Source organism: Argentina silus, assembly GCF_951799395.1.
Source record: "Argentina silus genome assembly, chromosome: 5".
NCBI classification, from domain to species: Eukaryota; Metazoa; Chordata; class Actinopteri; order Argentiniformes; family Argentinidae; genus Argentina; species Argentina silus.
Window position 1 is genome coordinate 9989521 of NC_139659.1, and position 19207 is coordinate 10008727.

Here is a 19207-nt window from a genome sequence, read left to right on the forward strand (position 1 = left end):
GGCAGGCAGCTGATAGTTATAACTTTCCTTTGATTAGATACAAATTGATTCTGCTTGGTTGTAATAATACAGGATGTCTGACCTTTGACCTGTGCAGATATCTGTATCTACAAGAAGGTGTGTCCGTTTAACGGCTCTACCCCCATGATCCAGTCCAACGCCTCCGACTTCCACTTCAGCTGGAATCAGATGCCCAACGCCATTGGTGAGTAACCACGGCAACCAGCCCCATCCCCTAAGTGGTCTCAATACTACATGGCGGGTGGCCACAGGCGGCCATCCACTGTCTTTGTGTGTGTGTGTGTGTGTGTGTTTGTGTGTGTGTGTGTCTGTGTGTCTGTGTGTCTGTGTGTGTGTCTGTGTGTCTGTGTGTCTGTGTGTGTGTGTGTGTGTGTGTTGATGCAAGTAATGAAAAACCTGAAACAATATCTAATATGAGCCATTTAATGTCAATTTCCTCACAGTGTGTTTGAATCATGTTGTTGGCTTGATGAAAACCAGCATTGTGATTAGCCAAGAGGCGTTAGAAGCCGTGATTTAATAACGATAATGTCACGCTTAAATGACCTATTATGATATTCCTACGCCGCAATAGATTTGTGTATCACGTTCCCTTGACAACATTTGTAGTTTTGGGAACTACGTATATATTTCAGTGCAGGCTGGAAAACACCACAATCTATCACAAAATAAATACTTGAAGCATTGTTTTCTTGTCACAATTTTCAGATTTGTTGTGTAACCCTGGTATAAAAGCAATAATGCCCTTGAGGCCGTGATTTATCATCAATATTGTACTTCGTAAGGGTTGGCTGGACTCTGCTGTGAGTCGTGCCTAACAACTCCCCCCTCCTCGTGACAATATTGACAATAAATCATGCCTCCTTTGGCATTACTGCCTAAATATTATTTTATTCTTCAATACATTCTTTATTAAACAGAAGTTGTTGTGTGTTGCAGTGTGTGCATTCCCCTACATCCTGGCCTTCACAACAGACTCCATCGAGATCCGGCTGGTCGTCAACGGCAACCTGGTGTACACAGCCGTGGTTCCGGAGCTGCAGCTGACTGCGTCCAGGGTGAGTGTGTGTTACTGACAGGCGGTAGTGACTGCTTCCACAGTAACACACCATTCATAACTGTGCCAAAAGAACAGACAGATGGTCAACCAGACTGCCACTATGACTACTATCACCATAGAATAGAATCAATTAGAATACTAGAATACAGCAGCATAGAATTGTACCATCCACATAACATGACCTTACACTGGTGTGTGGAAGCAGACTCAGCACACCGGTTTCAATCAATCTTTATTGCCCCAGTGGGAAATTTGGTTTGCAAGCAGGGACCACACATGAAAACAATAATGTACACATTATTCATACACAAAGGAACATTACAGACAGACAACGGTGAATCTTTACCAATCTACAACATACTGCATCAGCAGTTTGTATTCGGAGATGATGGCATTATTTAACTAAACAGCCGCCCTCTCCTCCCTTCTTCGTCTCTCTCTCCCTCTCTCTCCCCATCTCTCTCTCTCTTCTCTCTCTCTCTCTCTCTCTCTCTCTCTCTCTCTCTCTCTCAGTCGGACATCTACTTTGTGTCGTCTGCTCCGGTAAACTCTGCCTCCAACTGCAGCTCCAGGGACACCAGTTCCCAGAGTTCCCCACAGACGCCCACCGGCTACGAGATGCCTGTGTTCCCCTCGCCACTTGGCGACGGTAAGTGACAACTCTATACTTGTATTTTTCAGTTGTTTCAAATGTATTTCAAAACACACGTTTTTACTTGGTCCCAGTTGAGAAACTACTATTTAAGTTGTGGTTCCACCTCAGGGAGAATCCTGTGTATTGCCTCTGCAGAGGGGTGGTGAGCTGATATATCAGCAACATAGCGCAGGAGTCCCTGTGTAAGAACCTGCAATCACATACTCCCAGTCAGGTGGACCCAACCACTTGTCAGAGACAGGCTATCCCTCTTGAAAGGAGGGAGGGAGCTCAATATTAACCCTCCTCCCGACCCTCTCTCCCATCCCCCCAGCCCTTTCTCCTACACTTGTCTCACTTTGGAAAATGAAGGTACCCTTCTCCCCTCAGTCTGTCTAAATTGATATTGCTGTCTAAAATAGGACGTATTTATGAGTCACCATGAGGGGAGGCTTTTTAATGATACACAAGGACGTCATTCGGTTGTGATCAGACAGACAGACAGAGGAAGGTGGCGGCTGGTCAATCTGTTTTTTGCACATTGACTTTCATCTGTAAGGACATAGTGTTATTGTTAGACACACTGGTGGTAAATCTAATGACCATAGGGCCACAGAGCAGAGAGACTCATCATCATCATCATCATCATCATAATCACTGAGGTGAAAACAACACAAATCTGTGAACATTCCTCAACGCCCTCCTGTCAGGCCAGACATTTGTGTCATCAGAGGCGCCCTTTTCTCTCGTCCTGACGGGACTGCTGTACTGTAGGTAGCTTACGCCAAAAGGTTCTGGTGTGTTTGACTTGGTGTTAGGTTTTGCATGGAAGCTCTGCTGGGCTATAGGTTTGGGCAAGGTTATAAGGGTAGGATGGGACACATTTGTCTGTATGCTTCCTGTTTTTCCTTGATTGGTGAACTTCAGTCTTGGGGCTTGTGTTTCTCCAACACTGGGACTTCTCAGCCCTGGAGGAGATTCCCAAGAAATGTCTGTGTGTACTGTGTCATACTGGGTGGGGTGTATTTGTGTGTGTGTGTGTGTGTGTGTGTGTGTGTGTGTGTGTGTGTGTGTGTGTGTGTGTGTGTGTGTGTGTGTGTGTGTGTGTGTGTGTGTGTGTGTGTGTGTGAGAGTGAGAGAGAGAGAGAGACTGTGAGTGTGTATTGTATAATCCTCTTCTTCGTCCCTGGTTCAGATTCTATACGGATCCCCTATGGTACCAAGCTTTCCCTGTACATGTCTAAGGATGCAGAAGGTACTTCAGGAGTCTCCCAAACTCCTCCTCAGTTTGTGCAACATGCTGCATATGCTGCCCCACTAACATGCACGTTGGAAACTCACCTTTGTTTTAATAAAGCGGCATGTTGACTGAACGTTGGTTGAATGTCAAGTGGACGTTGTGTCTTCCCCAACCCCCCTTCTCTCTTTTATTCTGAAGCAGTGTGAAGGGAGATTCTGAGAGTGAGAGATGGAGAGAGAGAATGAGAGAAAGATGAGACAGAGAAATGGAGGATAAAAATGAAAGGAGCATGAGAGTGGGGGGGGATAGATGCATGTATGAGAGAAAAGGGGAGAATGCGTGTGAGGGAGAGAGTGAGACTGAAGAGAGAGAGAGAGAAAGAGAGAGACAGAGGGGAGGAGAAGACACGTCTGCCGCAGCATGATTTACAGATTGCACTGTCGCCATGGATACTTTTGTCAAAGCCCCTCTCCGATCCAAAGTGGTGGTCCAAATAGAGGTGCCACAATCTGGGGGGATTGGTCGGGAGGATGGGGGGAGGGAGGGGGGGGGGGGGGGGGCACTGACAAAAATGCTATCCTCTAACCGCCTATGCCTGCCGTTTCTGCTCTATGGGGTGGTTGTTTTCCATTTGATGGAATCACATCAGTAATGCAAACAGGATGCTGTTGTATGAACATCCAGACCACCTTTAATGGCTACCTACACATCTGGAACCAGAGCCATTCATGATGCGATGTTCAGATTTGGACAATTGAACTTAACATTACATAACAATTCAAACATTCAGTACAGTACAGTCATATCATTTTGTTCAGTACAACACTAGTCCAAATCCCCCATCACTGACAAAAGTGATTTCCCCTGGTGCAGAAACGCATGTGGAATATATAGATCCATGTGATTCAATATTCCAGATGGTTGCATGCTTGTTTGATATATTTGGTGTATTATATTACCATTTGCCTTCATCTGGTATTGTAAGGGGAGAGAGGCGGCCTGCATCATGGTGGACCTGTCAAAACAATAGCAGTGACCCTCTCTCTCCCTGTATGCTGTTTTCCTCACCTTTGACCCTGTGACATTTGAGATAGAGGGTCTTTTTTTGCGCAGTGCAGCCTCCCCATTGATTCAATCACATAGCTGTGTCTGTTAGTATTCCATCCTGTTTTTATCAAGCCCAATGTTGCATCAGGGTATGATCACCCCCTGGTGTCCAAATTGAGCGGTGCATGCTAATACACAACTGCTATTGGAATAGGGAGACACAGTTTCAAAGATGCTAAGCACCCAATTAATTTTACTCAAACAGTCTTTTAATTATTGATTCTAAATGATGAATAATGGATGTCCAGCTGTAATGGCTGTAACTGAGTGGTCATATTACACTATGATGATATGACAGACAGCAATGATGAATTCATAATAAGATCAGACACTGTGTTGCAGAGTAGGGCTATTAATCAGTTTAGATAGAGGCGTCTTCATTTGAACATGGGCGTTTGAGTCTATTGTACAGTTGAAGTTCTTCTGCCCTTACAGCTAAGCATCCAAAACGAATGTAGATAGATAGATAGATAGATAGAAACTTTATTTATCCCTAGGGGAAATTCAGGAAATTTACGTGTACGTGAAAATGTACGTGTGTGTCCTGTATTATCTGGAGACATTGTTACTAGTAGACTTATTTCAACCTCAGTCCCCATAATAACATAATCGCTGTTAGTCAACAACATCATGACTTTCTCACACTCTGATATCTCTCTTTGTATCTCCCCTTCTCCATCCATTCCCACTCTTGGTCTCTGTCTCTTTCTTCTGATCTTTCATGCACTCTCTTTACGATCACCCCCCCCCCCCATCTCTCCCTCTCTCTGTCTCCCTCCATCCCCTTTACTATCACCCCCCTCCCCATTTCTCTCTCTCTGTCTCCCTCCATCCCCTTTACTATCATCCCCACCCCCTCCCTCTCTTTATCTCTCTCTCTCTCTCTTTCTCTCTCTCCTCCCCCCCCCCACTCCCATTCTCAGGCGAGGCAGCGTGTAAGCACATCTTTAAGATCCCATTGAGTAACCTGGTGGGCCGCAGTATCGAGAGGCCCCTCAAGTCTCCCCTGGTCAACAAGGTGGTGACGGCCCCTGCCCCCACCATGGTGGCCCCCGCCCCCCTCCTCCCAGCCACACACTCCCTCTCACTGTCCCGCATGGAGATCAAAGAGATCGCTAGCCGCACCCGCAAGGAGCTGCTGGGTAAGTCAGGAGCATCTGAAACACCAACTGTGTGGGACCATATATCCTGAAAAATGTATGCACTCACTGCAATGTAAGACGCTGTGGATAAAAGCGTCAGCTAAATGTGCATATATTATATTATAGATACAGTAGGGTGTTTGTGAGCTAGATGGTGTCAGGCAGTCATCCTTAGGCGCAAGGATAATTAAAGGGTTATTTTACTCCAGATCCATCTGTTATTATTGTTTTCATTTCCGTCCACCCCCAGATACATTCTCCAAAAAAACGCAGTTCTAAATGTCCACTTTTTGAAGATATCTCACTATACCCCCTCGTCTGATTAAATTACGACAGCACCCACAATTCCCAAGTCAATACGGCGTTTACAATATAAGTTATTGTCCAGCTAGGTAGTAGTTGTTGTTGTTGTTGTCTAGAGAGAAAGTGTCCTCCTCCTCACCAAAGTCATTTGACTTCCGGGCAATCTATTCACTCAACAGCTCAAGGTGCAAAGTCATCAGCACAGCTGGTGCGTAGTGCTCTCTGGGACCCTCAGGCACGGCAGAGCGGGGTCAAAAGTTCATTGAGTGATTTGATGACGAATTTGACGCATCGTTATCCTACACCAGGAAGTAAACGTAGGCTTTCGGTTAGGAAAACTATGGGGCTCCAACATCGCTAAATAATGACATTTGATGAGCGTATGCACGGTGGAATAACGGGACATATACATGAAAATGGTAACCATCTAAAGTGGCCTTATTACCCTCACTCTTATCAATAAATTCAATTGAATTTCATCCAACTGTATTTGTCCCCTTAGAGCTATTAGAATTTAGGACTGCATCAGTGCATCAGTACATAGAACATACAGAGGGATTTACATAGACACAATATAAACAAGATCATCATTCCCATGAAATAATGAGTGCTCTTTCTTTTCGGATTGTTTTATGTCTGTCAGAGTACAAGGTGGCAAAGAATCCTAGCGTTCCAATATGAGGAATTTACATTCAGTGTTGTTCTGTCACTTACAAGTGTCTCTACTCTGTTTCCTCAGGTCTGACTGAGGAGCCTAGTGGGAAGTCTGACAGCAGCACAGTCAAACAGAGGAAGATGAGCAAGAAGACCACTGAGGAAGAGCCCAAGGCACGGCCGTTGACCTCCACCAGCAGCGACAGGTGACCCACGTCTTCATCTTCACCACCACCATCATCATCATCACCATCATCATTATCATTGTAATACATACAAACAGCATTCATGTCTCCACCAAATGGGGTAAATCTGCTTTTAGTTATGGTGCACCAAAATGCTGGAATAATCTTGGGAAAAAATTCAGTTGGATGTTCTGGTGCCGCTTGGGCAATTTAGGGTGTTAATTGAGGACCTCCTTGGTGAAAGATGTGATTGTTTTTCCTAATATTGTAGTTTTATATGATGTATTGATTTCTGTATTAAACTGTGTTGTATTTTGTATGTGTTGTTTAGTTATTGTGTTAATATTGTGGACAGGGTGCACCTGCAAAAGAGTCCTTGTTCTCAGTGTGTTTCCCCTGTATAAATAAAGGTTAAATAAAATCAAATAAATACAATTTGCATTCATGTAGGATTTTTACCCAACTCCTTGTCAGATCTGGGTATATGTAATTCCTTTCTTTGTGTCCAATCAGGATGGGCTCAGAGTCAGCTGACACGGATTCAGATGTCCAACGGCATTGCTCGTCCAGCTCAGAGGCGGAGCAAGAGAAGGCAGTGCTGAGAGAGGAGAGCCCGCCCCTGGCCAGCCCCTTCACCCTCTCCACCTCCTTCGAAGAAGACATCCTAGACCTAAAGTGAAGACAATCCCACTATCCACGTCTCTGCCCACCTCCTCTGCTCTCCTCCTTTTGTCATTTTTGTTTTGGTTGGTTAGGTTTGTTGTTTGTTGATTTTCTTTTTGTTTTTGTTTAGTTTTTATCTCTGTGGTCTGGGTCCTCATCCTCAGGCGTGGTGGGTATAGTAGAAGTGTAAAGATGTGTGTGTGCGTGTGTGTGTTTCGTTAGCGGTCCCACAGCCACAGTGTGTGTGTGTGTGTGTGTGTGTGTGTGTGTGTGTGTGTGTGTGTGTGTGCGTGTGCGTGTGCGTGTGCGTGTGCGTGTGTGTCTGTGTGTGTTGCACCGCAGCGAATAACCCAAAGAAACGAAGAGGTCATCTCTAAGGTGGTGTGGTTTGTTCAGAGTTCAGACAACTAGATATGTTAAAGGTTTAATCAAAACCAAAACTGAATGTAAATCAACGCACCAAGGCACGACAACAATCTGTGTTTAAAATGCCCTCTTGAAGTTACTATGGCTTAACATTTGTTGTATATTATGTGATTATTATTTCCACTTTCAAATGTAGTATAATATATGCATATGTATGTGTACATCTATTTATACATTAAGATGCATACACATTGACAGACATGTATGCCTTTAGATATATTATAATACATATTTTATTCACATATTTAGTAAATGTATGATGTTTTATGCTCTTCATGTCTGTTAGTCTTGTTATTTCCTCTCAACTCACAGTATGCAGTTAGACAGGGCTGGAGGCAGAGTCTCCCACAAGTGCCATTTCCCAGTGAACTACAACTCCCATCAGCCACCAGTCGCCTCAGATTGGCTGGTCTCTGACAGTAGCAGTCATAGCCCTCTGTAGATAACATCCCACTGTGACTCTTTGAGCTATGTTCAATCAATATAGAGTCAAATGCACACAGTAAACATACCCCCCCCCCCCCACACACACACACACACACACACGTGCGCACAAAACAATGCCCCTAAGGTCAAGGGCTCCCAGAAATGCCTGCATGACATGCCTTTGCTACAAATATCCTACTATCTCTTTGGCTTGCCATCCCTATGAAACCATGGGGTCCACATCATTACAGAACTGCAACATTAAAGAAGTCTCCAATACACAGGTCACAGCCTTGGAGAATTGATGATGTGTGGATGCAGACAGGGTCAGAAGGCCATATTCACACTGTTGTGTGTGGTAGCATGAGATAGTCAGTAGTACTGGGTGGAGGCGTGGAGGGTTGAGAGAGACCTCTGGATCACTTACCTGTGTGTAAGGACCTCTCCCGTCTCCAGCTCTGTGTCTTCAGTAGGAGCAAGGCATAACTCACCAAGTGCAATAGGACATTAAAAGACAACAGTCTGATGCATGAGGAGTCAGCCGAAACCGCACAGAGGCAGCCATAACACTTAACCCTCTGATAGCAGAGAGATCGAACTAGTCCCAATGAGTAGGATAACATTAATGAGCCAGTAAGACACTTTGCAGCTCTCAGATTACATTGCGAAACAGGTCAGGGTCATATTACTGAGGAGTATTCAACTACAACCTGAGAGCAGTGTTAGGGAGAGATTTTGACTATGTACACGCCCTTGTGTGGTTGTCTCACGACATGGCACCCCTCCTATAATCTTGCATGAGCTCCTCCTGTCCCCTGCTCCCTCTCTCTCCCACACCTTTCTCCTCTGTTTCTCTCTGTATTTGCCTGTCTCAATGTGAACTCCTTCAATACTATTACGCAACCCGGGGTGGAAAAAAAGGGAAAAAATTGGGGGATATTTTTACAATGGAATTCTACTTGTTATTTATTATTATGGTTCCTAATGAGTGTAGGTGAATGGGGGGGGGATGTCTGACGGTTGAGGTTTGTAATACTGCTTCTATCACTTTGATCGTTATTCCTGTTTCCTTCTCCTTTACATCCGTAAACCCTGTTACGTTGTCCCGCCCCTTGACGTTTTCGCAGTGGTTTTTGTATCTAAATCAATATTTACTGTTTAGACTGTTGCTGAACCTCTGTGATATCAAAACGAAAGAAAAATAATAAAAAAAACACCAAGTGTCTTAAAATATTGTATCGCCATCGTTTTTAATGCCAAGTACTACTTGTAAATGTTTGTGTTTCAAATGTGGCCTCAAACAAAACTGAACTATTATTATTATTATTATTATTATTATTAATATTATTATTAATATTATTATTATTATTATTATTATTATTATTATTATTATTTTAACAATTATTTGAACAAGTGCTGTAGACCACTGCTGTGAAAGTAGTAATTTCTGTTCATTGATATATAATAAATATTTATGAAATTTGAACCAATTGTAGTGGAGTTGTCTTTATCTGAACAGGTTTGTCATTCACGATAAAGTGCTGTTTGTGGGCACATAGATCTACCTGCATAAACTACATTTCCCATGATGCATGAGCTGTCATACATGGAATAACTGCTCTCTATCTGCCTGGATCCTGGAGGGATGGCAACAGAGACTGAGAGAAGGATTGGGAGCATATTAGCAGGTCAAGTCTGTATAACCCTCTTGTTAGTACACATCTGGTGTCTGCTTCAGCTCTGCTCCTGAGACCTGTTGGGCTTACACAGGTGTGTTTGTGTGTGTGTGTGTGTGTGTGTGTGTGTGTGTGTGTGTATGTGTGTGTGTGTGTGTGTTTGGGAAGCATTGCTATAAATGTTGACAGTCGGGAGCTTGGGTTATCATTTATTTTTCAGTGGGATCTCTTTCACCTCTCTCACCCCCCCACCTGCACCCCCCCCCCCTCTCTCTCTCTCTCTCTGATGAATGACTATGCCAAGGCCCCTGTCACCTGTGAGCTGATGGTTACCTTGGTAGCTGATCACAGTCTCCACAGCGATTGAACCCTCACCTCTCCTGAGAAGACTCATCTATCTCACTGTGACAGCAGCTCCCATACAGCCAACACAAGCGAAGAAGCAAACACACACATACAGTACACACATAAACATACACACATAAACATACACACAGAAATATACACACTGCACTTTTTTCCTTCTCAACCATACAGCATTCTAAGTGACATATAAATGGGTGAAGTGTTTTCAGTGCACTTTCCCTTTTCCTTAATGCCCTGACCCCCCTTTTGTCTGTCTGTCAGTCTGCTCACCCTGGGAGTGCCAGTGCCAATCCAAAGACCAATATCTGAAGATTATGTTTGTCCTCTCACAATTCTTTAATTGCTCACAATGTTTTGCAGAAGACAATGTTACATTGTTACAATCATGCAAGAACCCACAAGTCTGTCTGTCTTAGTGTTCTTGGCCTGGCTCCAGTTGTACTTGTTCCAAAAGTTTGAGTGTTTTAGCCAAAAAGCAATTAAATCACTCTGCCCTTTGTTTGTAACTGTGTGGTTTTGATTCTAGACTGGTAAAGCTGATAATTGGTAGACACCATGGGATTGAACTCTAACTGACCTGAACTACCCTGTAATGAAATGTTCATGTATTGATCATTGATCACTGAATGTTCATTGATTACTTTGTCATATGATGACTGTTGGATAGATGATTCACTTACTTAAACAAATGTATTTGTTGTAAGTTGCTTTGTATAAAGGCGTCTGCTAAATGCCATAAATGTAAATGTAAATATATGATTAACAAAGCCACACTTAATGCTCTTAGGTTTGGGAAAGATACGGTCTCTTTAAATGGAAGAATGTTATACACTGGTTTGTCCACTTGATGGAGCTATCGCATTCACACACGCACACGCACACGTACACACATAGTACACAGAACTGATTTTGCCTCCTGCAGATCTTCAGATGACTTTTGTCTTATAAGATCCGACGCTAATATTACAACCAAAAAGAAATATGAGATCACCATTATAAAGCAGTCAGGTAGCAGGTATTATCACACATGTTACCGGACAGCACGATGGGCTACAGATCACACATCACAGGTCATCATCTACTTGCTTTGATTTAGTATTATTGAAAGAAGGGGGAGGGGGGGGGGGGGGGGTGGGGGGGGCAACAGCACTGTGTTAGTTATTAAATCCATGAACATCAGTAATGTTGTTGTTACTGTAGGTTCCCTCCCTGCACTGTGGTCTGTGGTGTTCAGATGAGTAGCTCCTTGGGTTCATCTCGTGAGGAGAGGATACTGTAGCAGCAAGGAGGAGGTTCCTCTGTCCCTCCCCATGTGCTCTGCCTGGGGATACAGACAGGTCCCAACCAGGAAACCCCACTGACACTCACGGAGTGGGGCAAGACAGGGCTCGCCCCGCTGCCCTGCTTCCACAAGTAACATTTAACTCAGAACCTGACTGCATTGTTCAGTAATACACCATTACAGAGTATTACCTGTTAATCCATACACCTCCGACATCCTCTGTGGAGCTTATGATGTGGTGATGATAAAACATTTTATTGTGGACTAGTAGGACGCAATATTAATTCTGTGGTCTTGCGCCTCAAATCAATGTGACTTTAGACATCAGTCATATAAGCGGTTGATGTGGTGCATTAACTTGTAAAGTGCTCGACTGCTCCCCCACTCATTGTTTAGGCACCACTTCATTTTTTTGTCTAATAATTTGAAAAAAATCGCTAAGGCAACAAAATACAACTGTAAACTACAAAAATAAGTAGTCTCTTATCTTATAAGTAGTCTTATAAGATGGTTTGGATGATAGACAGATAGATTTGCTAGGTAGTTGAAAGAAAGTGAGATCGTAGGATGGACCATGATGGCCAGAAGGTAGCGTATAGGTAGATAGATGGAAAATCTATAGTTGCCAACAGTCACTGAAATTCTGTTTACATTTGTCTAAATGAGTAGGCTAACTAATGTTATAACCTGAGAGGGGACAAACACTGACCTCGAGTTAGACAACAGCAGCTAGCTAACCATCCTGGTGGCATTTGTTGTCATAGAAATGTTGTAATTAGCTTCCACTAGATTTGTATCTGTCCTGTGTATTAATCAACTCATTTGTATCGACTGACAGCCCCATTATGAATGTGTGTCTACATATGGTAACAGTAAGTGGATATCCATTTGTGAACATGAGAGTGTATTTGAATGAGTGCAAGAGAAGAGTCAACAAAACATGTATGTGTGTATTACCAGCATACATGATGGAGCGTTCTCCTGCTTGTTCCCTGTACCCCCCCCCCCCTACCCCCTACCCCTCCCACCCCACCCCACCCCACCCCGGCCCCTTCCTATGGACACAGCCAAGCTCAGGACCTTACATAACAGGCAAAGGAATGTTGGAACTAAGCCCTGTGCCACTGGATCGTCAAACACAGAGAGGGGCCAGAAAAATCACTCCATCCCAGCCACAGCACTTTCTCTCCCCCAGCCAGAGAACACAATGTCTCCCAGTAGAGGAGCCACTGCCTAGCCAAATGAATATTACAGGCCAGTCACTTATAGGATACGTGTGCCTGTAGTGGCCGGCTAAAGCTGTGTGCACATGAATATTATGGTCCCTAGTAGAGATTTAAGAAAACAAAATTAATCCTTAAGTACCCATTTATTAGACAAATGAATAGTATGAGGGTTAATTTTGTTTTGTTCAAGCTAGGGAGCCTTTGGATGTGTTTATTACAGACAGACAGACTTTCTATCCACTCAGAATGTGCAATAAAATAAAGAGTGAGACTAACAGACCTAATTCTTTGTGTAAATTGTTTTACTTTCTCTAAAACATTGGCTCCCAAGTGCACTATACAGTACATTGCCAAAAACATCTATTTGCACATTCAACATTATGAGCATTCCAAAATAAAGTACACAGTCAAAGAAATTACTTTCAAAATCAAACATATATAAAGTGAGTATAGTAATGAAATATACTATAGAACAGCAAACTTCAGGCCAAGTTGAGATTAATCTCATCTCATCTTGTGTAGTAATGATGCTTGACTGAAACAAAGGTTTTGAAAATAACGTCTGCTCCACTGAGCCTCAAAAGGCTGCCGTGTAGAACACTTCTCTACCGAGCATTTATCATCAAACCATCCATTATGACTTTGTTCAACACTAAATACTCAAATGTTGAGTCAACAGTTGAAACATACTATATATGGAGCAGTTCTAAGTAGCTTCCATAGACACAGCAACAGTCGCACTGGATATCTCTGGTCATCATAACCTCTGATGGGGTAGCAGCATGGTGGTCAATGCTTTGTAAACAGAGTAACCAACATACTGAACTAACATACAGTATAACTGCGTATATCTCACATTTACATTTTCCTTTTAAAGGTCACTTGAGTAATATGAAACATGTTAGGACAAAACAAAACAATAACCTTCATCTGTGAAAAATCATGGCAACACAAATATATCTTCTCTTTAAATAGTGGCAGATCAGAGGAAGGTTAAATACTTCAACATTGCATAATTGCATAGCATGTTATATACACACATACAGCACAGATACAGTATTGATGTACAAGAGTACAGTACTGACTTCATTTCAGAGCATACGTTTTACAGAAGTGAGCATTCCTATCCTACGGCTGAGAAACAAGTCTGACGACTTTTGTATCTTTTGTATTTCTTTTGTAGGCGATGCATCCCTCCTATGAGGAGTGTCCTCTGTCATGGCCATCAATCTCAAAGTCACAGATTGATCCAGTCATCAAGAGAGACAGAACATCACGACATTACAACCCCTACTAAGGTATGTCACGCGTATGAGGCCACCACCATGAGGATCTGGACGGCCATGGAGACGCAGGGCACCTGGGCGATGACATACGCTAGGGAACGCGTGGGCGGCCGCAGGGCAAACAGGTAGGCCACACTGTGCACCATGCGACCCAGGAAGAAGACTAGGTAGTGAGCGCGCGCCACTGACAGAGACGGCCCCGTCAGGGAGTAGACTGCTCCCAGAAACAGGAAGGGGAAGATGTTCTCCATGTCGTTCCGGTGAGCCCTGAAACACAGAAAGAAACCAAATGAGAGAGAGCTATGGCCTTACAGGGTTTCACTTATTTTATCTGCAATAGGCCATCAGAGATATTTTTTCCAGCTTCAGGGTGATGCATAAGGGTAAGAAATCATGGTAGGGTTTGAGCGGCCCATTTACCAACACACAAGTGTAATATAGATTTGTATCTTACTGAGACTAATCTGGGTGGATAAAATTCCACTGAAAGGTCAAGGGAGTAGAAAATGTGTATAGAGTATTCGTCATTCTCGTAGCTTAGGTCCACAGTCAGAGAGACAGCATACACCCATAACTCCTATTGCATCTGGTTTTCATTAAAACCACGTTGCTGAAGCATACTGTATATTCTGACTCAACTTCCTGGATCTTAACCAACCATGCAGAGTGCTTCAGCCAAAATATCAACCACATTATTGCGTCATCACAGCTCACGCACAGGGAACTTTCTCCATGACCCAATACGGGTGATGAACAACAGGGAAAAGTACATCCATCCTTGTGAGACAGGGCTGCACTGAGACATGCCTGACACACACACACACACACACACACACACACACACACACACACACACACACACGCACACACACATTGGTTTTCAAATCAAGGGTTTCCTCAACATGAGTGGTTTCCTCCCCATTGACTGACACACACTTTCACTCAGATAGGACAATTCCACTCAGGAATCTCTCTAAAGAACCAATATGTCAGCTGAGACTGCTGAGGAAAACTATTACTGTTACTAAGGGCTGTTCCCTTTCCTAATATATTACAGATACACGATGGAAGTTTAGTTGCTAATTGTTTACATCAAAAACTAAATCTAGGTTGAACTGAAAAGATATGGTACAGTACTTCACAAAAATCATGTTGCTTAGCCCTTGCTTAACTCTGAGAACTGAGGGTGATTCATATAGCATTAACATTCAAATCATTCAACAGAAATCCATGAAACTGCAATAGACCTCACAGGATGTTAACTAAACAGAATATAGCCCATAGAGTAGACTGACTTTCTGTTGGCAGAGCTGAAAAAGAGTAACCGCTCCAAAATATGTCCGGTTAATAGGAGCTCCAACTGGACCCACCATAAAACAGCTTCCTCTCCGGCTAAAAAGCACACTGCACAAATATTATTGTAGGAGTCCTGACCTGATAAGAACTTAACCACATTCAGAATCAGTAAAAACAACTGGCTGGGAGTCAGGGGAGTGGGCCTTAGACATACATGCCCCCTGACTCCCTCTGATTAGTGAATGCGGCATTCACTTGGCAAAGACTTAATTAATTAAGACTTGGACTTAATTGCTACCAGAAGGGAATAGAGAAGGGAACACTTTAGATGTGTGTAAATGCCACAGCTCAGCCTGTTTACTGTCATACACGGGCCAGGTCAGGCCTTCGGGACGTAGAAAATTACAGAGGAAAGTTTTCCCTGTTAGAAAAACAGCTGTTTCCCCTAGTGGCATTGGATCATTTCCCGACAAGTTAAAACAAACCAGACACACCGTATCCCCGAGGCTGCAGGAGACTGGGGCGAGCGTCAGAAATTAAAAACGATAATAATCTGGAGCCAAGTCAACCAAGGAGCCGGGTCCAGGTGAAGACAATGTGTAATAATAATTATCCATTTAATTCTAGATCCTATGGCCTGGCCATCACTTTACATTTGTGAGCAGCGGTTAGCCTAGATTATTCCGATATCGATGATGTATATAGCGTGACACACTATAACATAGATAGTAGGCTAAATCAATGTGTTTAGCTCTCACCTTCGGTAGCGCTCCACGTCCGGATCCTCTCTGTGATGCTGTAAACCCCCGTGTTTCATCGCGTCCTCGGGGTTCGCGAAAGCCTATCCACGAGGAAGAAGAGTCATAATTACTGTTAAAGAATGAAATGGTTGCATATGCCATAGAGCAGTCCTGTAAGTTAGAACGAATATGCAGGATATAATAAGTAATGGCAAATATAATTTATAGAATAGACAGGGACTTGTGGATCGGAGCCACTCACCTTTTTACGCAGCCTCAATTGTCCAGTGATAACCGCTATAATGTACATCTTCAGTATAAGGAGAACACTATAGAAAACAAAGCATGAAAAAACCTCGTTCCTCAACATCATTACTTTTCCAAATTAATATACTTATAATAATATATAAGTTTTGCTGATGTGTTTTCCGAGTCCGAAGGAGAGGTGCGTGTGTCTGCGCTGCTGAACGGGGCAGTGTGTGTGAGGGATGGAGCCCCTCGACAAACCTTTTTGTGTTCACTTTCCCTGACGTTTGCTTCCTCCACCCCCCCCCCCCCCCCACCCCCCACCCCCCCCTCCACCCTCTCTCTCTCTCTCTCTCTCTCTCTCTCTCTCTGTGTGTGTGTGTGTGTATGTGTGTATAGAATCATTTATGCCAGGCAATTTCACTGATAACACGTGTGCTTAATTGATACGTGAAGACGTTAAGACAGGATCACATTGGCAAACTTTTAGCTTTCGGAATTTTCAGTGCGCGCGCTCAGGTAGCGGCCACAGCCGGAGGTTGTTGAGCGTGCGAAATGACGCGTGCTTTGTGCTCTTTGAGATACTTGTTGGGCTCTGCATACTGCACTAATGATTTTTGCTCAAACATGTGCACAAGAACTGTTCAATGTTCTCCATAACTTTTACCATAACCTCACAGAAATCAAAAGCCTAAGAATGCCGTTTTAATGGTATACTCTGATATGACATCACGCCTGTGAAAACAAAGCATATTGTAGTGAACATGAGCGAACGAGAGCGAGAGGGTGATTAGCAATAAGGATGCTTATGGACCATGAGAATGTTCCTTTCCACCAAAGGAAAGATGTTGTCCTCTATACTCTGAAATGGATCCTGTCCTGGTTAGAGATTCCTACAGGGCAGAGTTATGTGCGTAGATAAGTAGCAGATTTTCCCTTCACGCACATGTTAACAGTCCAATGCCAAGGCATTCCGCAGCAGTGAGTTTAGACAAGACACTGGCTGTTGCTTACCAGTCGTACGCGGGACACGTATTTTGGGCCTCTTATTGCTACAGTATGAATGGACTATGATACAAAATGTTATATGATACAGTATGAACTATGATACAATATGTACAGTATGGACTACCATACAGCATGCATGGACTATGAAGCATGTATATACTATGGTACAGTACATGGGTCTGGGCCATGGTGGTGTAAGGAAATTTAATCAATGATAATGCTAATCGAACAGGTCTGTCTAGTCACCACATGGGAACATTCAATAAGGGGTCTCAGCCACACCTCTAAAACTGCAAGAGTATCTGCTACTTGAAGGGTGGACAGGCCATTTGTTAACCACCCCTACCTTCAGGTCACCACACCTTTGATGCCTCTTGTATAAAATGTATGTCTCTCAAACATGTAGTTGTATTTGAGCTGCCTTTCATTTACCCGGTGTACTCTGTGTACCACACAATACCATTTTTCTTGGACAATAAGCAAGATATCTTATTTCACAAGGGTGAGATTCCTACAGTGGTAAGCCCACACTATTGTTGGATGTTCTTGACGTTATGAGAGAGGCTGCCTATCCCGCCACTCAGAGAAAAGGAAAATAAACAGACAAATGCTGTTGAAATAATTCACTGTTGATCACACAAGAGATTTAGCCAACAGAAGTGGTTTTGTTTATTTAATGGTTGGATGAACATCCATGCATGGGGTCAGTACAGTAGCAAGAGTTTCGACACATTCGAGAAGTGTGTTTGAGTGTCAGTCGTCAGTCCCCTGTCCCGGACCGTCCACGGTTAGAGAGCTGCTAGTACTGTTGTCCTCACAGCAGTCCTCAGCATCAGAGAAGGAGGACATGTAGTGGAGGCCAGTAACTCTGTGGTATCCCGCTTGGAACACCTCTGGAAATGCCGTGAGTTCCACAGCCCTGCGGCTAGATCTGCTCACTGACACAGTCAACATGTCAATCAACTGAGAACACATGGTACAGCCCATAGTGGATTTACACAACTGCACACAAACAAACAAACACACACACACACACACACACACACACACACACACACACACACACACACACACTGATGCACAGTGTATTCACACAATGACAGGTTGACACTTGTTACATTTGTTATTCACACACACTCACTTACACACACACACACACACACACAGACAGACAGACAGACAGACAGACAGACAGACATGACGGGTAGGTGAGATAAGCAAGACTGAGAGACTCACTCACACACACCTCTCTCTTATAGGACTCTGGCCTCTGAGTGACTGAGAGAGCAATTGAGTGTGTGTGTGAGAATGTCTTCCCTTGTGAATGTGTTTGTGTGCCAACTTTCCCCTGTTGGAAACCTTTGCCTGAGGCTGAGAGAGTGGGAGGCTGTAGCACAGGAGAGGCGAGAAGAAAGAGAAACGGACGTTGTGTGCCTCCTCCTTCTCTCTCGGTCGACAGCAGACAGCTGCCAGCCCTGCCTTCAGGGCTACTCTGAGGTCACTGTGAGTTGAGAGGTCACAGGTTTACGGAGCTGCTCCCATGCTGCTCCCTCTCAGAGCAGACCTGGCAAGGCAGACACACAAGGTAAAGATTTACATCAGTTACTCCTCCAAGACCAACTGAAGAAGCCAGCAGGGCCCATAAATACACATGATTCAGTGTGGCATATGCTCATCGATTTCATTCAGTCCTGGTGATTGTAGCTCTGGTGAGTCTCTTTCTTTAATCCAGGATATGATCCATGGCTTTTGGCACAGCTCTACTCTAACTATACTCTGAGTATAGTAGCTCTGTTCTGGCTCAGTCCTGGCTCAGTTCAGGTCCTGTTCATGGTCATGTACTGTAAACAGGTGCCTCTGCTCTTGCCTCATTAGAATATCTCCTTTATTCACACTGTAGTTGTGTTCTGTGTGGTTTTGAATGTGGTTGTGTTTTGTTCAGGCAGTGATTTCTTCAGTTTGAGGATTCCCAGGAGGAAGATAAGGTCTAACTAGAATAGAAACAGAAGGAGAGGAATGAGGATTTAACTGGAATGTTGTCATTCTACGACACAAAGAGGTCTAATCCTGGGCCGTGGACGGCTACTTTACCACCTCAGAATGACCAGATGACGGGAATGGTGTGGTTTTGTGAGTTCAGTTCAGACAGAAATGTCTTGAAATAAAGTGGCGACTGGCTGATAAGCCACTTTATTGCAAGACATTTCTGTCTGAACAGAA

General features: G+C 43.7%; 2 protein-coding genes across 2 annotated transcripts in view; one reads left to right on the forward strand and one right to left on the reverse strand.

The window, feature by feature from the left end:
• Positions 1-9282, forward strand: part of garnl3 (GTPase activating Rap/RanGAP domain like 3) — a 51250-nt gene extending 41968 nt beyond the window's left edge. Inside the window, exons 25-31 of the mRNA XM_083670358.1 lie at positions 98-205; positions 961-1079; positions 1595-1730; positions 2911-2970; positions 4986-5204; positions 6247-6367; positions 6860-9282. Coding sequence (XP_083526484.1) covers positions 98-205; positions 961-1079; positions 1595-1730; positions 2911-2970; positions 4986-5204; positions 6247-6367; positions 6860-7025 — 929 coding nt within the window. The 3' untranslated portion in view covers positions 7026-9282. The remainder of the gene's footprint in view (positions 1-97; positions 206-960; positions 1080-1594; positions 1731-2910; positions 2971-4985; positions 5205-6246; positions 6368-6859) is intronic.
• A 4045-nt stretch (positions 9283-13327) lies between these two features.
• Positions 13328-16106, reverse strand: ptges (prostaglandin E synthase; the record flags this gene model as incomplete). The annotated part of the gene is made up of 3 exons (XM_083670460.1): positions 13328-13964; positions 15752-15834; positions 15996-16106. The coding sequence occupies 3 exons, from the start codon at positions 16104-16106 to the stop codon at positions 13715-13717; spliced, it is 444 nt and encodes a 147-aa protein (XP_083526586.1). The 3' UTR covers positions 13328-13714.
• Positions 16107-19207: the final 3101 nt, after the last annotated feature.